We start from the raw sequence: 21,303 nt of genomic DNA, 5'->3' as shown, positions 1-21,303 counted from the left end.
ACGTATGTAAGCCTAGTTCCCTGAGGAAGCGAGACACTGGTTTCTATGCCACACCTCTGGCATCCCTTCAGTGCTTCCTTCTACACCAATTTTACTGCATTTCTTTCTTTTTTTTTTTCTTTTCTAACACTATATTCTACCTGCCATATTTTTTTTTTTTTTACCAAGATGTATTTTTTTTATGCGAATGTAATTCCTAAACGTATACACACAAATACCATCCGAAGATGTGTGCGAACAAAAGAATAACCATCGAAATTACAACACTATTGTTTGGTTGGAGAAAAAAGCTTTACGGCATGTTGTTCAGTGGAGCCTCATCTTTCCTAATAAACCAGTATTATTAGCAGTAGGTGTGTTTGTGACTCGTTATTACAATAATAATGTAAGTACTGCATAAAAAAATGCAGTGATATCGTTTGCGCTGGCGCAATGCTGACGACTAAGAGGTTTTAATACATGATAAACGTTATATATTTATATATTTCACTTGAAGACTTGCAAATAAAGAAAGAAACCAAAATAAATCAACAGTCATCAAAATAAATTCAGGCTTGTGATTTAATATTTAAAATACTTTTGCATATGTATTAAAATATGTTAATTATCTTTAATTGTTTTAAAGATTATTAATATAACTGAGTTATAAATTAGCATAATCAAATATTATTCTAGAGCATATTTTAGGTCATTGATGCTGCTATTCTGGACTGTTGGCTGATGTTCACTCTTTTGTAAGGAAGGAATTTTTGACAAAATTAGTTTTTTTGTTTGGTTTTGTTTTGAGGGAATTTGATTGATGGCAGAGTTTGTTTTCTAAATCTGAATAAACTGTGACTGGCAGCGTACAGTTTAATCCTGTTAAATATTTACACTTATACAATATCCTCTCATTTATCTGTTTTATAGGTTATTTGTTGAGATCTATGGTGAGGGTCCAGAAGACATCAGAAGATCTAAAACTGAATTTATAGTGTAATAATTTTCAGGCTGATTTTGTGACACACAAACTTTACACATCAGAATCAAACTGATTGTCTGCTGAGGTAAAATCTGAAGACCTACAGCCCATAATACAACATGCTGACCAGCAGATGATGAAGTGCCACTGTTCTGTTATGAGCTGCATTTATAAATGAGTCACTGAAGTTTCTAGAAGCTTTAAACTAAAACCAGGTGGAAGTTGGTGATGCTGATGTTGGATAAACAGATACATTTTGTTTATTTTATGCTGCTGTAGATCACACTGAGATCCTCAGCATTGGAAGACCTACAGAAAGAGAGTAAATGATCACACTAAGATCCAGCAGAAGATCTTTTCCAGATCTGTTAAATTGAAAAAAAACAGACCAGCTCTTCTCACCTGTCGTCAGCACCAGTGCGTGTAAATGTAACACTAGCGTACTGAACCTCGTCCTCCCCAGAGGCAGAAGTGATTGCAGCAGAATTTCCAGCATCCCCGAGATCAACAGCACGCTGGTGTACAACTTTAGCATACAGGTCTTCATCCTGATTGGCCGAGGCTGAACCAGATGCAGCGTTGACTCTATTCACTGCTACATATTCATAAAAATCCTGGGGAGGAGAGCATGAGATCACAGAGACAGAGAGGTGGCAAACATCTAACTTTATAGCAGAGCACTGTTAAATTCTGGATTGTGATTGGTCAGAAGGTGTTGATTTATTATTATTAACAGCAAATCTTTTACTTGTTCTAATGTCAAGCCTGAATTTTGTGTCATAATAATTTCAAAAGTGAAAAAAAATTGAAGGTGATGATTGACTGTTTTTAGCTGCTAGATCAAAAGTAAGAACAGAAACTAACATTTTTTTTTTTATATATCATTTTTACGGCAACTTTAACTGTAAATGGATAAAAAGTTTGACATTATATTTATTCAAAGTTGTTATTAAAAGAGAAATAAAATACTTGGGAATGTGCTGTTATTGAAAAATCAAAAAATAAAATATATATATATTTTTTTTACTATAAAAGCAGCACACAATATACAAACACAAGTCAACAATTATCTGTACACTTTTTGTTCTTCTTACCTGTTTTCTACTTTGTTCTCCTGTTGATGCAATTTTATAATTCTTTTTGCTGAAACAAATATTCAACAAACAATATTGAACAAAATATCAGCATTGATTGAAATCAATTAAATGCATTTCTACCGTCTCAGTAAAAACTAAACATGTATAAACGTGTACTTATATTTAATAGTAAATAATTCACACACACAGAAAAGTAATAGTGAAAATATTTTTAAATGAAAGACAACATACTGTAATAAACTGTAGTTTTAATCATGTAATAAATGATAAATGATCCTGTATTTTCTCACCTTTTACACAAGATGATGACACCAATGACACAAACACACACAACCCCAACAACCCCAACACCTGCATACACACCTACACTCTGATCTACAGTGTGGAAATATAATGTTATAATGAATCAGTGTTAAATATTATACAGTGTAATTCTGATTTATAGATTTATATCATCTCTCTTACTGGTTATAGTGATGGACACTGCAGCTGATCTCTCAGAGCCGAGTTTATTCTGAACCTCACAGTAGTACAGTCCACTCTGTAGAGCTCTGTAACTCTGTCCTGATCCTACAGGTGATGTTTCATTCTCCTTAAACCAGGTGTAGTTCTCCACAGGTGGGTTACTGTCACTGCTGCAGGTCAGATTCACTGAACTTCCCTTCACTTTCTCACCAGAGGAACTGATGGACACGTTTTTTGGAGGATCTAAAATCAGTTGATAAGTAAGAAATACAATTATAATAGTTTTATCTTGTATTGGGTGTAAAAAGATCTTCAGCTTTAACTTACACAGAACATTCAGAGTTACACTGGTGGAGTTCTGATGCCCGACTTCATTACTGCACATGCACTTGTACTCTCCACTGTGTTCAGAACTGACTTTAGAGATGGTGAAGGTCTTTTCTTTCCCCACTGATGTCCTCCCCTTAAACCAGGTGTAGGTCTCCACAGGTGGGTTTGCATCACTGCTGCAGGTCAGAGTCACTAATCTGCCCGCCACAATCTCACCTGAGGGACTGATGAACACGTTCTTTGGAGGATCTAAAATGGGTTGGTAAATAAGAAATAAATCTACAATAATTTTATTTGTATTGGATGTAAAAAGATCTTCAGCTGTAACTTACACAGAACATTCAGAGTTACACTGGTGGAGTTCTGATGCCCGACTTTATTACTGCACATGCACTTGTACTCTCCACTGTCCTCAGAACTGACTTTAGAAACGGTTAAGATCTTTCCTTTTCCCACTGAAGTCCTCCTCTTAAACCAGGTGTAGTTCTCCACAGGTGGGTTTGCATCACTGCTGCAGGTCAGAGTCACTGAACTTCCCTCCACAATCTCACCAGAGAGACTGATAAAGACGTTCTTTGGAGGATCTAAAGAGTTCCATGATAAGAGTGAAGAAAGCAGTTCAGTGTCATATATAATGATTTTGTTATCTTTCATCAAGGCATTTAACCATTTTAACCACTCATCAACTTCAAAATTATTTTGAGGATCTTTTCTATTAGGATAAATAATTCACACCTTCTCTAAAAACAGAGAAAAAAACAGTTTTACCTTTTTTTTTTTTTTTTTTTTTTTTGGTTAAAATTAGTTTCAGTATAAAGTTTTTTATCATACCACATCAAACACTTACAACAAAACTAAACATCCACAACTAACCCAAGACAGCAAATCACACAGGTGTACAATTTCAATCCCATTATAATCTCATTTACATTTTTTTAAGGCAAAGTGTAACATGTGCTTCCTTTCATGTGGGGACATTTCTAAAACACTCAACGTGACAATGTAATAAGACAGAAATTTTAAGACATCAAACTCAGTAAACACATTAATAAAAAAGCAGATTATGTACAGACAAGCACATGAGTCCTAAATACAAATATAACTTGTTTATTTATACATTAGTCTTTTTTCTACTATAGAGATAAGAGCATTTTTAAAAGACCAAAACTCAACCAAACTGTTTGTACACAATATGATTTATTATTAATGTGTTTACTGAGTTTAGTCTTTTAAAATCTCTGTATTATCACATTAAGCCATGTTAAGCTTTTTCACGTTAGGCATTTTAGAACGTTCCTTCCATGTGAACTCCTGGACACTTGGTCAGGAATTTGTGTGGCATCTTCAAGTCTACACCATCAAGCAGCACAAAATACATTTACCTTCTCACTGAACTTGTTTTTACAAAATCATTAATCACACACTCAAAGTTACTGTAATGTCAGGCTGGAAGAACGAGCAGAAGCCGAAGTTCAACAGAACAAAGATGTGTTTAATAACGAAGGGAATGTTTTTTTTTTAGGGAATTAAGCACGGAATGACCGAATGCACAGCCAAAGAGCAGTTCAATAGAGATATCCACAGAGTAGAATCTCAACGAAAGATATATGAATCTGTATGCAGAACACGGTGTGTTTTCAGAAAGAAAGTACGTGTGGGAACAGGGACGAGAACCAGATTACATAATTTTCTAAACAGTGTTCTTTGTTTCAGTAAAGGGAGAGTGAGAATAAAGGGAAAAGATAAAAAAAAACAACAACAGAAGACAGAGCTGTGTATGTTTTAGTCAATAAAATGTACAATTACAAGAATGAAAATAATGATTTCAGTTTGCCTTAAGCTCTGTTTCATCATTTTTTTTCTTTTTAAGAATGAAGTAAATAAAACTCACATCTGACACTGAGGTATTGAGCAGGAGATGGGAGATGTTCAGATCCTCTTACAGCACAGTTATAACTGCCTGCATCCTCACTGCTGACCCTCTGCAGGTGGAGTTTGTTGCTCTTGAAGGTGTTTGTGGTTAAATCATGTGTGTTTTTGTACCAGATGAATGTTGGATCAGTCAGACTGCAGGTGGTTTTACAGGTCAGAATGACTGATTCTCCCTCTGTCACTTCTGCAGGAGCGATCAGCTGAAGATCTTATACAATGAGAGAAACATTGAGGGCTGTTTTTATACAGATAAAAAGCATAACAATCTGTGTGTGTGTGTGTGTGTGTGTGTGTGTGTGTGTGGGTGTGTGTGTGTGTGTGTGTGTGTGTGTGTGTGTGTGTGTGTGTGTTTGTGTGTTTGATTGAAATTTTCCAGCCTTCTATGTACTAATATTTAAATTATTTACTACCTACAGCATTTTCTCTGCTTCGGCGTCACTACACTAAACTCAGTTCAATTACATGAGTCTCAAAATAAAATACTTTTAATCAATATTAAAGTCATAATTTCAAAAATCTTTTATCCTGTGATCTAGAAACTGTTTGTAAATCTTTATTTTTAAAGAAAACTCAATCTTAACAAGCACTTTATTCCCTTAGGGTTACCAAAGAGACCACTAAGACCATTGGCTGGTCCATGGCCACTCTCTCTCTCTCTCTCTCTCTCTCTCTCTCTCTCTCTCTCTCTCTCTCTCTCTCTCTCTCTTCTCTCTCTCTCTCTCTCTCTCTCTCTCTCTCTCTCTCTATATATATATATATAATGCCTTTTTTAAACTTTAAATTACAAGTTTTGATTCACTGTTTATTTATTTTTATTTATTTATTTATTTTTAAAATAGTGTTTCATTGTATTTGATAAAATTTCATTTGACATTTCTAATTAAGAGCTATTTAGAACATTCAGCTCAAAGATCCATGCATAAAGTTTTGTGGTGTTTCATGAAAATTCAGTAAGAACGTTTCATTCATCTGTTACAAAACTCCTGTAGCTAAAAGGAGATTATAGTCTGAGTGACACATGTAGAGAATAAGATGATTTTATTTACCTGTAACTCTGAGTTTAATTCCAGGTAAACCCGTATATCCCTTTCCAGGTGTTATGAATCTGAAGCAGTACTTGTGTTCATCTGATTTCTTCACATCACTCAGTCTGAGGGAGAAGTGATTCTGTTTATCTCCTAAATACTCCACTCTGTCTGAGTAACCTGATTCATTACGCAGATCAGTCAGCTCTTTACCCTTAACTGGTTTTATAAACCAAAACCTGTTTATCACTGTAACACGTGTTGGATGTGTGTAAGTGGCCTCCATAACCACTGTAGATCCTTTTACAGCACAAAGCTTTAGTTTGCTGTATTTCACACTCCATTGATTCCCAAGAGCTCCTGAAACATGACACATGAAAGAGGTGATTAGAGATCATCATCCTGAGCCCCATAAAACACTGAGTTATTTTACAGCTTCTCTTCTCTCCTCTGGAACTCCGGAACTTTACCACTGGAAGGAAACTGTGCAGGATATTAGCATTATTATAGTAGTTGCATTATTATTATTATTATTATTATTATTATTATTATTATTATTATTATTATTATTGTTGTTGTTGTTGTTGTTGTTGTTGCTGTATAGCGTTTTATCTTCTTCTTCCCTCCCACAAATACCACAGCTTCTGCTCAGATATCAGCATCTCTAGCAGACATATCATCATGGATGAGAGCTTTCATTAGCTGAAACTCAATCCCAGCTAAATTGAACTGCTGGCAACTAATCATCCCATATGATTAATCTCCAGTCAGGATCGTATGGTGTCTTTACACATGTTTTTACATCTTTACACACAATGCACCATACTGCCTCAGATCTTCTACCACTGCTTGACTGGTCCTACCTGCTCTCAGGGTAAGAGGGAGGTAAACATCTACACTCTTCTCTGTTATGGCACAGAGGTGGTGGAATGAACTTTCCCTGGATGTCTGAACAGAGGAGTCACTGCCTATCTTCAGACGACGGGTGAAAACCTGAAACTAACACTTTCTAAACCTGGTTGTGCTGTCTTTGTTTATTATTTTATTTATATATATATATATAAACTCTAAAACCATGTGTTATAATTTTGGCTGATGGTGTCTTAAATCTGTTACATAGTGAATCAGTGTAGATTTATTCATTGATAGAAACGTAATGTTTCTATTTAAATGCTTTAAATGTAAATGTATATAATGCATTAAAAAACTCTAATAAGCCACAACTGAGTGTAAATATAATTAAATTGTAGGTGTATGCCTGAATAATTTAAAATATATATTTTTTATATTTTAATCATTTTTTTAACAATAAAAATTATAAAAAAGTCCATAACGAATTTTGTTATATCTGAAAAATAAATTAAAAATAAAGAAATTAGATCTATCCCTGTGATTTTGATTTTTTTTTTTTTTTATTTGGTATTTAAAAGAACGTTTATGTACAAACCCGATTCCAAAGTTGGGACACTGTACAAATTGTGAATAAAAAATAAATGTAATCATTTACAAGTCTCATAAACTGATATTTTATTAACAATAGAATATAGAACCATATCAAATGTTGAAAGTTGACCTTCGGGCCCTTAGACGCCACTGCATCACATACAGGAATGCTGCTGTAATAGAAATCACAACATGGGCTCAGGAATACTTCCAGAAAACATTGTCAGTGAAGACAATCCACTGTGCCATTCGCCGTCGCCGGCTAAAACTCTATAGGTCAAAAAAGAAGCCATAAAAACACAAAGAAGACCTGAGACAGTTGAGCAACTAGAAGCCTGTATTAGACAAGAATGGGACAACATTCCTATTCCTAAACTTGTCTCCTCAGTCCCCAGATGTTTGCAGACTGTTATAAAAAGAAGAGGGGACGCCACACAGTGGTAAACATGCCTTGTCCCAACTTTTTTGAGATGTGTTGATGCCATGAAATTCAAAATCAACTTATTTTCCCCCTAAAATTATACATTTTCTCAGTTTGATGTGTCATCTATGTTATATTCTAAATAAAATATTAAAATTGGAAACTTCCACATCATTGCATTCTGTTTGTATTCACAATTTGTACAGTGTACCAACTTTTTTGGAATCGGGTTTATAATTGCTGATCAAAAATTTTATGTCTCTGGTGTGTGTATCTGTCATGATGGTGATTGTCATGTAGATTTGTACTGATGCACGATAGTGAAAGTGGATGCAGATGCTGGATAAGATTGTTTATTATAATAAACAGGGAGATAATAAAGAAAAGTCTGAGCGATTAGTGAAGAGCAGGAAAAAGGAAAAACTAGAACTGAGGTCAGAAAACAGAAAACAGGAAACATGAAAGGTGAAAAAAAATGACTCTTTAATTAAGTAACTTCACAAATACAAGGCGGAGATTAAAGGGTATACATAGATAATATACAGACATAATCATGTGCCAAATCAAACATGCAGAGGATCCGCTGTGGCCGAAAGAAAGTTTATACAGATATAATCAACATAAAGACAAAGAGACCCGGGAAGCAATAACAAGAAAAAGGGGGTGAAAATTTTTTTTTAATGAAAATAATATGCACATTATATCTTCTTCTTCTTCTTTCGGCTGCTCCCATTAGGGGTCCATCTTGTCATCCTCGTCACTCCCAATGAAAACCTTAACATCTTCAGCTCTGCTACCTCCAGCTCCATCTCCTGTCTTTTACTCAATGCCACTGTCTCTAATCCATACAACATCTCAGGTCTCACCACAGTCCTATAAACTTTCCCTTTCATTCTTGCAGATACTCTTCTATCACAAATCTCTCCTGTCACTCTTCTCCACCCACTCCACCCTGCCTGCACTCTTTTCTTTACTTCTCTAAAACACTCTCCATTACTTTGCACTGTTGACCCCAGGTACCTGAACTCCTCCACCTTTACCAGCTCTTCTCCCTGCAACCGCACCCCTCCACTGCCCTCCCTCTCATTCACACACATGTACTCTGTTTTACTCCTACTGACTTTCATTCCCCTTCCCTCCAACGCATATCTCCACCTCTCCAGGCTCTTCTCAACCTGCTCCCTACTCTCACCACAAATCATAATATCATCCGCAAACATCATAGTCCACGGAGACTCCTGTCTGACCTCGTCCGTCAACCTGTCCATCACCACTGCAAACAGGAAAGGGCTCAGGGCCGATCATTGATGCAGTCCAACCTTCACCCTGAACCAGTCTGTCGTACCTACTGCACACTTCACTGCCGTCACACTGTCCTCATACATGTCCTGCACCACCCTCACATACTTCTCTGACACACCTGACTTCCTCATACAATACCATAACTCCTCTCTTGGCACTTTGTCGTACGCTTTCTCTAAATCCCCAAATACACAATGCAATTCCTTCTGTTCTTCTCTATACTTCTCAATAAACATCCTCAAAGCAAATAAGGCATCTGTGGTGCTCTTCCTCGGCATGAAACCATACTGTTGCTCACAGATGGTCACCTCTTCTCTCAGCCTGGCTTCCACTACTCTTTCCCATAACTTCATGGAGTGACTGATCAACTTAATTCCCCTGTAGTCACTGCAAGACTGCACATCTCCTTTATGCTTAAAGATCGGTACCAGCACACTTCTTCTCCATTCCTCAGGCATCTTCTCACCTTCCAAAATCCTGTTAAACAATCTGGTTAAAAACTCCACTGCCATCTCTCCTAAACATCTCCATGCTTCTACAAGTATGTCATCTGGTCCAACCGACTTCCCACTCTTCATCCTCTTAATCGCTGCTCTCACTTCCTCCTTACTAATCCTATCTACTTCCTGCTTTACCATCTCCACATCATCCAACCTTCTCTCTCTCTGATTTTCCTCATTCATCAGCTGCTCAAAATACTCCCTTCACCTTCTCAACACACTCTCCTCACTAGTCAACACATTTCCCTTTCCATCCTTTATTGCTCTAACTTGCAGTACATCCTTCCCAGCTCGGTCCCTCTGCCTGGCCAATCAGTATAAATCCTTTTCTCCTTCCTTAGTGTCCAACCTCTCATACAGCTCCTCATATGCCTTTTCCTTGGCTTTCGCCACATCCCTCTTTACCTGCTGCCGCATCTCCTTGTACTCCTGCCTACTTTTCTCATCACTCTGTCTATCCCACTTCTGTTTTGCCAACCTCTTTCTCCGTATGCTCTCCTGCACTTCCTCATTCCACCACCACATCTCCTTGTCTTGCTTTCTATTTCCAGATGTCACACCAAGTACTTTTCTAGCTGCCTCTCTCATCACTCCTGCAATAGTTGCCCAATCATCCAGCACCTCTTCAACACCACCGAGCCTCTGTCTGACCTCTTCCCTGAACCTTACACTACACTCTTCCTCCTTCAGTTTCCACCATCTTATTCTTCTTTCAGTCCTCACTCTCCTCCTCTTCTTCTTCGCCTCCAAAACCATCCTACAGACCACCATCCGATGCTGTCTAGCTACACTGTCCCCCGCCAACACCTTACAGTCTCCAATCTCCTTCAGGTTGCATCTCCTGCATAGCACATAGTCCACCTGTGTGCACCTTCCTCCACTCTTATACGTCACCCTATGATCCTCCTTCTTCTTAAAATAAGTGTACACCACTGCCATTTCCATCCTTTTAGCAAAATCTACCACCATTTGCCCTTCCACATTTCTCTCCTTAAAACCATACCTACCCATCACCTCCTCATCACCTCTGTTCCCTTCACCTACATGCCCATTAAAGTCTGCCCCAATCACCAATCGTTCTTTTCTAGGTACACCATCTACCACTTCATCTAATTCACTCCAGAATTTTTCCTTCTCCTCCAGCTCACAGCCAACTTGTGGAGCATAGGCACTGATGACATTTATCATCATCCCTTCAACTTCCACCTTCACGATCATCACCCTATCAGAAACTCTCTTCACCTCCACTACACTCTTACTGTACGCTTCCTTCAGAATCACGACTACACCATTTCTCTTTCCATCCACACCATGATAAAACAGTTTAAACCCACCTCCAATGTTTCTGGCCTTACTCCCTTTCCACTTGGTCTCCTGAACACACAGCATATCTACCTTTCTCCTCTCCATCATATCAGCTAACTCTCTCTCTTTACCCGTCATAGTACCAACATTTAAAGTACCAACCCGAACCTCCACTATCCTACACTTCTCCTTTTCCTGCTGTCTCTGTAGACGTCTTCCTCCTCTCCTTCTCTTCCTTCGGCCAACAGTAGCCCAATTTCCACCGGTACCCTTTCAGCTAACGATACCTGTGGCGGTCGTTGTTAACCCGGGCCTCGACCGATCCGGTATGAAATTCTCATTTGTGATCCGCATATTTGATTTGGCACATGTTTTACGCTGGATGCCCTTCCTAACGCAACCCTCCCCATTTACCCAGACTTGGGACCGGCACTAAGAGTACACTGGATTGTGCATCCATAATGGCTGGGTTAATATGCACATGACATAAACCCCAAAAAATATAAGGTGGAACCTCAACACAAAAAACTTGCACTTTTTGCCATTTAGCACTAGCATGCGATTAGAGTGTTGGGGTGGGGGTGGGGTGTGTGTGGGTGGGTTCTGACAGTTATGATGAAAATGTATGACTCACCTGAGATCAGGAGGAGAAAGATCAAACAAAGTGTAGACTCTATTTTGAGGGACATCATTAATAAAGGTTCTATGAAAATATTAATATATTACTTAATGACTCAAAAACAGTTCGAAACATTTTTCTTTATTTGAGAAAAAACTATATTAGTATTGAATTTATTTCAGATTTATACCAGGAGTCTCCAGTGTCAGAGCTTTTTAACAGTCAGAGCTAAAGCTTCAAGAAGAACTAGTGGAGAAACGCTAATAACTGGTTTATAGCTGGCTTCCTTAATTTTATTTAATTAAATGGAATAAAATGTAATTTTTTTATTTTTGCTGTTTGCATTTTAATTGCACAATTTGTAAGTGGATTGAATTACTGGATAACAGTTAATTTAGTAATCACACTTCTCTTAACCAAGTTAATTTGAATTCATTACACCAATCAAATATTCACAAATCACAAGTACAAACCAGTTCTTGAATTCATAATCAAATTTACCATCAAGCACTAATTTCCATCATCTTAGAATTCTCATGAATGGCACAGAAGCATTAGATAATCACAGCTAAGATACAAAAAACAAAATAATAATCACAAATATCTCACATTTCTAATAGTTTTGACTTTTGAGTATAAATTTATTTATTTATATCTGAGATCTAAATATAAAAACAAAACCATCAACAGTATGGGTATATACTTACTCCTGGGTAACTCCTGCACAGCCACATTCATTTGCATAAAACATCCCAAAATCACCATATACAGTAAATAACCTCAGTTAAAGTGTGATTTCATGGAGATATTTTGTAGCCTATTTTTTGTAGCCACAATCAAAGTTTGTGAATTGATATAAAAACACAAACATTGGCACAATATTATAATTATAGCAATATTATAACAATATTATGTATAATAATAACAATATCACAATGCATAATTAATATTGAAGTTATAACTGGATATTTCTCAGCACTGAGAGTCGATCAGTAAAATGTTTACAGAGGAAGTAAAACAAATCATTTGAACTGAATAAACAACACTGAACCTTTTTTAATGTTCAGGAAAAGTAGAGGTTAAACTAATAAGTAAACTTAGTGATTGAAAATATAATAAATAGTTTCTCACCGTGTTCCTCGACCTTCATGTACGACGACCAAACAGAGAGTAAAGAAAAGCGTGAGAGTTGAACGAGTTGGTTGTAAGGTGAGCTGCTGACGAGTCCTTTTTCCTCTTTCACTGAATTAGTTGCTGGAACTGAGAACGTGTCGCTTTCTACATTAGTAACACGTTGTGTCTGCATTTTGCACGTTATTTTTACCATCGCAGTCCAGAATTGTGAAAAAGAGGCCACTGCATCTTTAGCTGAGGAAGTGAAACTCAAACACACACAAGAAAAAAAGTGTTGAGCACAGAGTCATGACTTTTATATAAAAAAAAATATATATATATATATATATATATATATATATATATATATATATATATATATATATATATATATATATATATATATATCAGGTTAATGTTTAGATTTGTTTTGATTGTTGTATATACGTTTATCATTGTGTCTACACTTAATTTTTTTTTTATTGTTTTCAGTATTGTGTTTATCTCAGAGGTAAAATCCTGATTATTAGAGGAGCCTGTGGGCTTCAAAAGGCAGAAACAGCAGATTTAGATTTTCAGGATGGAGCACTCACTATGGAGCACAAAAAGAGGGAAGAAAACACAAAGAAGCCAAAGGACAGGACAATTTTATTAAATGTTCAAAAGTTATCTGTAGCTAATTAATAAACTGAAGCTTGTCAGTTACTGACTTCCAGATATTCTACATGATATTTCCCCACTGCATTCTTCTTTTGGCTTCTCCCATCAGGTTCACCACAGTGGATCCATCTCCATAATATTCTGTCCTCTATATGTGCCTCTTTCAAACCAACTACCTGCATGTCTTCCCTCACCACATCCATAAACCTCCTTCTTGGTCTTCCTCTTTTCCTTCTTCCTGGTGGCTCCATCCTCAGCATTATCCTCTTGATAAACCCCATGTCCCTCCTCTGCACACGTCCAATCCCTCCTCTTCATATTTCAGTTCCTACTTGTCCTACTATTCCTTTTAAGGAGCAAAATCATCATCATGGCACTGATCGACTCGGACCAAGAGCGTCATTACTCTAACCCACCTCCGAGCTCCAGCCAGCCCCAACCAGCGGACTATAAATTACCCTGTTCCTTCCTGGTGCATGTGTTCCACCCATCGCGAGTTTGTCCCTAAGCCACTACTATGTTGTATTGGCTGTGTGCTTAGTGTTGTTGTCATGTAGGATGGTGAACCTTCAACCCAGTCTAAAGTCCTGAATGCTGTGGAACAAGTTTTAATTAAGAATATCTCTATTAGCAAGGCATAGGCTTAGGGACAACTTTCCAACAATGTTTTAACCCAGTATGAAGAGCTTCAGATCCCAATGTCACATAGGTTTATAGCTGTTATTACTTTAGATCCATTAGCACAGACACATTAGCTGCTTTATAACATCAATCTACAGTTTAGAGAATGTTAATGCATCACAAAGATCAGTAATATTAGCTGGCTAGCCTGTTGCTAACAAAACACACACTACTAGAACAAAAGCTGCTTTAACTGGCAGTAAGTTGCTGATTTTTCCTGGAGTGATTCAGGTTGTCCACTTCAGTGAGGAGTTCTCTCTGTTCATCAGCTCTTTCGGGACTCATTTCCTTCATGTTTCTGAAAGTCTGTAAGACAAAAAAGACAGGAAAATTAGAAATGTGTGTTGAAGTTGAACTCTTACATCTTCAAATGAAAAGAAGACATAAGACCAGATATTAACCATGCATAATTAACAATGCTTTTCAGTGGAACAACAACAAAAATCACTGCCATAAAGGTTGAGTCCCACAAAGCTACTTTGGAGAGTTGTATTTGTATTTGAATTGTATTTGGAGAGGATGAAGAAGACCTAAGCTTTCCAACAGGATTTGCTGGATCAGTAACAGCACAGCCCAAAAGTCAGAAGCCCATAAAGAAATGACAAACTGGAACATCAGAAAAGTCACAAAGAAAGAAAGCTTCTTATTTACTTGTTACATTTACTTTTACAGCACATATTCCAGTAATCTTAGGAGCTGGGGTCAGAATGCAGAGTCAACCATTATACTGTGCCCCTGAACCTGGAGCACAAAAGGTTAAGGGCCTTGCTCAAGGACCCCAATAGTGGTAGCTTGTCGATACTGCGGCATAAACCCCAAAATATCTGATCACTATCTCAAAATCTGGAAATCTAAAATGGCCACCTAGGTCTCAGTGGAGGATTATTCCCATGATGTGTTGAAGTGGCCAAGAGATATGTTCCAGCTATTAAAAGAGCAATGCCTGCTGTAGCATTCATGGAGAAAAACACCAACAATGACACCTAGTGCTTGAATGATCAGGTCAGAGTGAGACACATCTTTGAGTACATCATAACCTGTGCAAATATACAGTGGGTGGCACTTACCCCCCAGTGTGTCTGAACAGAAGACTTCTACGTTGGGGTATGTAGAGGCGCCCAAAGGATTGTTGGTGTGGTCTTTGGTGTAGTGGTAGTGGTGGTAGTAGTAGTGGTAGTGGTAGTGGTAGTAGCTTGGTTTGACCTTTTGAACTTGGTTTACATTTCAATAGATTGATACCACTGTACATATTCCTTTAGTTCACTGTCTGTAGGGGTGTGGCTGCCATTTCCTTTGGGGTGGGTATTGATTTGTGTTTTGTAGTAAGGAGTTAGGGAAGCTTATTGTATTTTTGTTTCTTTTCCTTCAGGTAAGGAAGCTTGTAAACCTAGACATTGTTTTGTTTATTATTTTGGCATTGGCCCACCCTGAAGACAAGCCATTGTAGAGTTGTGTGTATATGTATGTATGTGTGTGTATATGTATGTATGTATGTATGTATGTATGTGTGTATGTGTGTGTGTGTGTGTGTGTGTGTGTGTGTGTGTGTGTGTGTGTGTGTGTGTGTGTGTGCGTGGGAGAGCGTGGGAGTGCGTGGGTGAGCGTGGGAGAGCCTGGGTGAGCGTGGGTGGCGATACGAAAACAACCAACTTGCCTGCGATTTTTTGGTGCTCGACGTTCGTATCCCGAAATTTTGTTGGTAACCAGGGGCAAAAATTTTGATGAACTGCGATTCGTAACCTGAATTATACGTATGCCGGGGCGTTTGTAACCCGAGGTTCCACTGAATATATATCCCACGCTCTTCCACGCTCTCCCACGCTCACCCACGCAGCTCGTCGCATCAGTTAGCGTCCTGTGTACCTAGCGAGAGCATTGTCTCAGCGTTCGTGTTAACACTGTGTCTTTATTTCGATAATATTCAATAATATTCTATAATATAATATAAAATAATATATAAATAATATAATATAATAAGATTCTCCTTCCAAACAATAACTCTCCCTCCTCCCCCTTGTACGACCGTCGTCTCCAATGTTTTCCTCTTTTATATGTTTTTATGATGGTATGATTTCAATATAACATTTTAAAAGTAAATAATATTAGTTTCAGGATTCCCCGCTGCCACGCCCCCGTCGGCGGCTGTCAAACCTCTGCATTCCCCGAAGCACCGCGCCCCTTCTCTCGTGCGTCCCCCTCCCGCACGGAGCTGCTCGCAATCGGGCTTCAATCATGCACACCTGGAGCTCGTTATTCACTAATCCCCAGCTCATATAAAGTTATTGTATGTTCGTGCGTGTCTGTGCCGGTTCCTGGTGGTGTGTTTCTCCGCGCATGCGGCTCCCGCTACGCACCGTCTCATCCCGGACTCCTCGCTCTGTCCACGGTAGCGTGTGTCTTCCCCAGCGCACCTCGGACTACCGACGCTGCCTCCGCGCCGCGCTTCCGCCATCACGCACCGTGGATATTATATACATACTGCCTTTTGCCAGTTTATCCCGTTTCTCTGCGGGTGTTTTTGTGTTGGCTCTGCCTTAGACTGAATAAATACTCTGGCTTCTAGTTCTGCTTCTGCAATATATTTTTGGTTGTCCAGAACGAATTACCGAAGTTTCTGTTCATTTTTATGGGGAAATTCGTATCGGGATACGAACTTTTCAGGTTACGAATAAAGTACCGGAACGAATTAACTGTTTTCCACTGTGTGGGTGTGTGTGTGTGTGTGTGTGTGTGTGTGTGTAATAATTCCACTTGTCTTATTAATATACCAACAATTTCAAAAGACCAAAATACCATTGTGCGTGTCTGGTTTGTATTATTACTTATATCTTGAATCCTGAGCTAGTTACTCTGTGTGGCCTAACCCCCTAGACTGGGTCGTAACAGTGTCCAGAGTGTTTCCTGCTGCAGAGACTGTTCTATTTTGAAAGCTCTGTAGGCCCCATAGCGGTGGTCACAGTATTGGCTAAGGTTCCAATTTTCCTGGCTCTTTGACCCAGTCCATCAGTAAACTGAAAACATAGTCAAGTCAAGTTTATTTCTATAGCGCTTTTCACAACAGACATTGTCTCAAAGCAGCTTTACAGAAATCAACAGTCAAGGTGAACAGTGTGCATTTATCCCTAATGAGCAGCCGTGGCGACTGTGGCAAGGAAAAACTCCCTTAGATGTTATGAGGAAGAAACCTTGAGAGGAACCAGACTCAAAAAGGGGAACCCATCCTCATTTGGGTGACATCAAGAGTTTGATTATAGACTTTAAACAATACAGAACACTGGAGAGTGAGAACTAACATGAGCACTGGAGTATAAGATTATAATTAAATGTTCTTTCTACAGTCTTTGGTATAAAACTAGGAGCTACTGATCTCAACATTTGTGATCATCACAGATCCAGCACCAGCTTCTCCATGCCAGAGCCTTTAAACACTCCAGGAGGTCCAATGTCAAAACTCCACACATGTAGTGGGATCCAATTGGCACTGGTACGTCTCTAGATGGTTCGGGATGTTTGCGAGTTCGGCATCTACTTCTTCAAAGGTCCATAATCTTCATGAGGCGGGACGTGAATGGAGCTGGCCAAACCTCAGGATGCTTTGGGATGGGGAGAGAAAGAGAAGCGGTGGAGAGAAATTAGCGTAGCTGCTGTTCATGATATTAACTGCACAAGTTGATAATGTGCATGTGATCAGATGTTCTGGAGCAAAAGGTTATGATGTGATGTGTGTTATGTGTAGGCTTTGCTAAAAAGATATGTTTTTAATCTGCACTTAAACTGGGTGAGTGTGTCTGAGCCCCGAACACTGTCAGGAAGACTATTCCAAAGTTAAGGAGCTAAATGTGAGATTGCTCTACCACCTTTAGTGGACTTTGCTATTCTAGGAACTACTCAAATCCAGAGTTGCAGGTCACCACAGGATGCAGAGTTTGTTAGCCTGAAGTATTTGGGCAAGCTATGTTTAAGCCTGATTTAATATCTGTTTTGAGGATTGACAGATGCTTGGCTATACAGACGATTGGCTATTCCCTTTCTAACTATGAGAGGAAACATGGCTTTAAACAGAGAGGAAGCAACATCTGCAGCAGAGTTGTAGTATGAGGCCTAGGCGATGACCTCTTCTTCTGCATGTCCTCAACACAAAAGTGACAGCCAACCATGAAGAGCTCCAGTTTAGTCATGTTTTGTCCATTTATCAATTTATTTTTTAGCTAATATTATTATTTTAAAGGCAATGTTCTTTACAATAAATGCAATCTTTATGTAGTGTTTAAATGTAAGCTTACTTGTTTATAATGTATTTTTTAATTTACATTTGTTAATACTATTATTATTATTATTATTATTATTATTACATTATATCTATTTAATCCATTTTTATTGTAAGAGGGTAAAAATGAGAGGACACAATTCAATTAAGAATGTCTTTTTCTTTTTTGTATGTTCATAAATAGTCGTATGTTCATAAATTTCTCACGGCATCGGGAGAAAAAAACGTTTTTTTTAAGCGCACGACGATGCCAAAAGATAAACTCCCAAGAGAAAAAGTTGTGAAAGGAAGGAGGAAGACAGTGAACAATGACTTTCTTGGTCGGCTACTGTTTAGATACAAGCCGTTGTAACGCGTTGAGTCTGGGTGAAGGGAGGAGCTCGCTAACTCCAGTTGTAACAGAAATCATATAAGCACAGACAGGTTTCCAAACTCGTGCTTTTTTATTGTTCTTGGCAACAGCGTTATGGGTTAGTCAAAGAAACTTAGAAATGAGCATCAGAAAACAATAAGGACATATTCCTCGGTCTTGCAAACATGCAGTAATAGCGGAAAAAATGCAGCGGCAGGCTATTCCCAAAATACCGCTCTGCTCTTAAAGGAGCCACAACATATTTTACCCGTTACACCGTGTTACAGACACTGTCTTTCGTTAAAGTCTGGATAAAGTTCATTAGTTTCAGTGTAGACACGGCTTATAGACAGGTGCGGCTTATTTATGTTCAAAATAAAAATCTTTGTCAAATTGGTGCAATGGGTGCGGCTTATATATGGGTGCGCTTAATAGTCCGGAAATTACGGTAGTATTGTAGCTCGCTGTGGTATACGAAATAAATCCGAATGGTCCTACCTACTGTTCTGTAGAGACAAATAAGTGAATAAGCCAAACAAGGAAGTAGTTCAGGCAATCGCTCCCCCTCCCCCTTATTATTCCACCTTGTTAATGTGATAAAGGTGTAGAGAAACCAGTGGTACTGCACTACAGTAAATTCAACACTGACACTTCCTGTTCAGAAAAGATGTTACAGAGGACGTTAACACATTAAACCAATAAAATCCTTATTGGTAATAAAGGTTATAAAAAAGGTAAATTAAATGTAAAAGAGTATACATTGTGTAGTGTGTGTCTGGGGGTTTGATTATGACTAAGCTAGTTAGTTTCACTTCCTGAGTTAAAGACCCTTCTACATTTCTCATAACACATGTAAACTGAGGTGGTAAAAAAAAAAGACTATTGCCAATGCAGCCACAGTGGGTTAATAATAAAACAAAGCCACACAAGCAACACCTTTTTACTTTACATTCTTTCAAATTTCACACTTTTCTTTATTCTCTCTTTGGCTGTCGGACATGAAGGTCGAGTAGGCACAGTAAGAAACTACTTAATCTTTTCTTTGCTAATTAAAATTTTAAGTAAAATCTCTACATTTTCTGAAGATAGAATGGCTTTTTTTTGCAGCAGTCACTTTTATTGACTTTGTGGTATTGCCTGTATTTTCTGCACAATTACAAACTCTAAAGTGACATGATTTGAATATTACAATATTTGCAACCAATATTAAGTATTAATAAACAAAATATATCCTTGAACTCACCATTGAAACCACCCAGGAACTTACAGTATTTACCATATATGGTGATTTGGGGGTGTTGCTTAATGTAAATGAATGTGGTGCATGGACACAGCCATGTAGAGAATATATAGAATTTACCACATATAGTGCAGCTGTGTGTAATAAATACCAGTGTTGAAGTGTGGTTGGTTCTGTTGGTTCTTCCAAACAGAATAAAAAATTGTTCTACACAACTTGATAAATAAGAGCACTTGAATGAGAAAACCAGAGTCTTAACAGCTGGATTAATAGCTGTGGTTATAGAGGCCACTTGGTTCATATAATGCTTCTGTGGTGATGTTGCTTGAAAGGCCAATGGGGCATTTGATGGCTCTGTGGTAATGAAGTATGGAAGGCCATAAAGGGCAGCAGTTATAATTTTATGTTTTCATGATCTTATTTCTCTTGAGACAGTAAAACAGAAATTTGACAGTAATTTCATAAACAGTTTTTTTCTTTTTGATTTGTGATTATTTGATTAGAGGGATGCATTCCAAAATCATTAACTTGTTTAGATAAACAATATTTACAAAAACATGCAGCTAAAAATGCTAACAGCAAAAAATTTAGTAAAGTAAACCAACTATTAATAGTAATTTCCTCACCGAACTCTCTTCCTCTCTTGAAGTCAATTACACACACAGTGTAAACTTGTCAAATAAACCCCTTCACCCTGTTCACAGCAGTGTGAAGCACGTGCCTGCTCATAGCACAAGCATTCGCTTTGTCACGTGTCTCCTGTGTCCACAAGTTTTATGTAAGTCATGTCTCCAACTTTCTCCTATTATTGCTTAGTGTGTACATGTGTCCTCATTCACAGGTGTCATTACTGTATTTCCATGATTGAATAAGTTGGTATGTACACTTGTTTGTAAACATGCCCAAACTAAATTAAGTTTAGTTCTAACAGTGGACCTTGTATCCAACCCTTGTTCTATATGATGTTGTTTTCTTGCCTGGAGGATTTTTTTAATGCAGTGCCAGTTCTATTTTAAAAATCTGGTGGATCCAAAACCTTTGGAGAGTCAATGGCTTATGTTCCTGCTCAAAGCTCACCAGTCCAGCTTGTCAGTGGGTAGAGCTCCTGAACACCCCAAGTAATGGGGGGATTGGCACAATGATGGGTACTTCAGTCTACTGAAGGGGGTTTTAGACATGATGAGGTGGTCTTCATCAAAGTGGTCTTCTATGCCATGCTCTCACCCAAGTTTAATGGGTGTCCCACTCATTTATAGTTGTCTTAATTTCTGCATTTGATTAATGTTGTATATATATATATTTTACCTTCAGCTGCATTAACAACACTTTGGAAACACCTCTGTCTGACCATTTTTTAAACCACATTTGTAAACTGTCCAACAGAAAAGTGTGATGTCACTGGCAGGGTGATCTCATGAACAGGAAGTTATAATAGCACATGCAGTGGAAATGGCACTAGCTTCTGTTTGTTTCGCAGATTGGGAAAGCCTGCCAGATGTGTCTCTAAATCCTGTGCACAATAAAGAGTGGCTAATAGATTCAATTCGGGTCCTCTCTTCCCCGGTGTAATGGGATGCGTCCCACCCTGGT

The 21,303-nt window shown here is 38.1% G+C and overlaps 2 protein-coding genes across 3 annotated transcripts in view; one reads left to right on the top strand and one right to left on the bottom strand.

Moving 5' to 3' along the window:
* The window catches only part of LOC310715625 (sialoadhesin-like), a 95,021-nt gene that overhangs the window by 66,881 nt on the left and 6,837 nt on the right, over positions 1-21,303 (top strand). The window lies entirely within an intron of this gene.
* On the bottom strand, positions 544-12,656 carry LOC310715891 (B-cell receptor CD22-like). Of its 2 annotated transcripts, XM_083522597.1 has the most exons (12): positions 12,532-12,628; positions 11,416-11,484; positions 6,674-6,803; positions 5,832-6,170; positions 4,745-4,993; positions 3,186-3,437; positions 2,851-3,102; positions 2,524-2,766; positions 2,349-2,433; positions 2,056-2,104; positions 1,364-1,575; positions 544-1,270 (listed from the first exon to the last, which is right to left on the bottom strand). In XM_083522597.1, exons 4-12 carry the CDS (start codon positions 6,094-6,096, stop codon positions 1,222-1,224), a joined length of 1,656 nt encoding a protein of 551 aa, XP_083378723.1. In that variant the 5' UTR covers positions 6,097-6,170; positions 6,674-6,803; positions 11,416-11,484; positions 12,532-12,628; the 3' UTR covers positions 544-1,221. The 2 variants fall into 2 exon arrangements, with proteins under 2 accessions (XP_083378723.1, XP_083378722.1); XM_083522596.1 differs by lacking the exon at positions 6,674-6,803 and having other exon boundaries at positions 12,532-12,656.

Source organism: Silurus aristotelis (assembly GCF_946808225.1).
Source record: "Silurus aristotelis genome assembly, chromosome: 20".
Lineage (NCBI taxonomy): Eukaryota > Metazoa > Chordata > Actinopteri > Siluriformes > Siluridae > Silurus > Silurus aristotelis.
Note: the sequence above shows the minus strand (reverse complement) of the source record. Positions and strands in the feature narration are given on the sequence as shown.

Bases quoted from the DNA above. Each gene is read 5' to 3' on its own strand.
- LOC310715891 (XM_083522596.1), bottom strand. The intron at 6,171-11,415 runs GTGAGTCATACA...GTCATGTTTCAG, and splicing joins CTTTCTCCTCCTGATCTCAG to GAGCTCTTGGGAATCAATGG. The intron at 2,105-2,348 runs GTGAGAAAATAC...TATTTGTTTCAG, and splicing joins GTCATCATCTTGTGTAAAAG to CAAAAAGAATTATAAAATTG.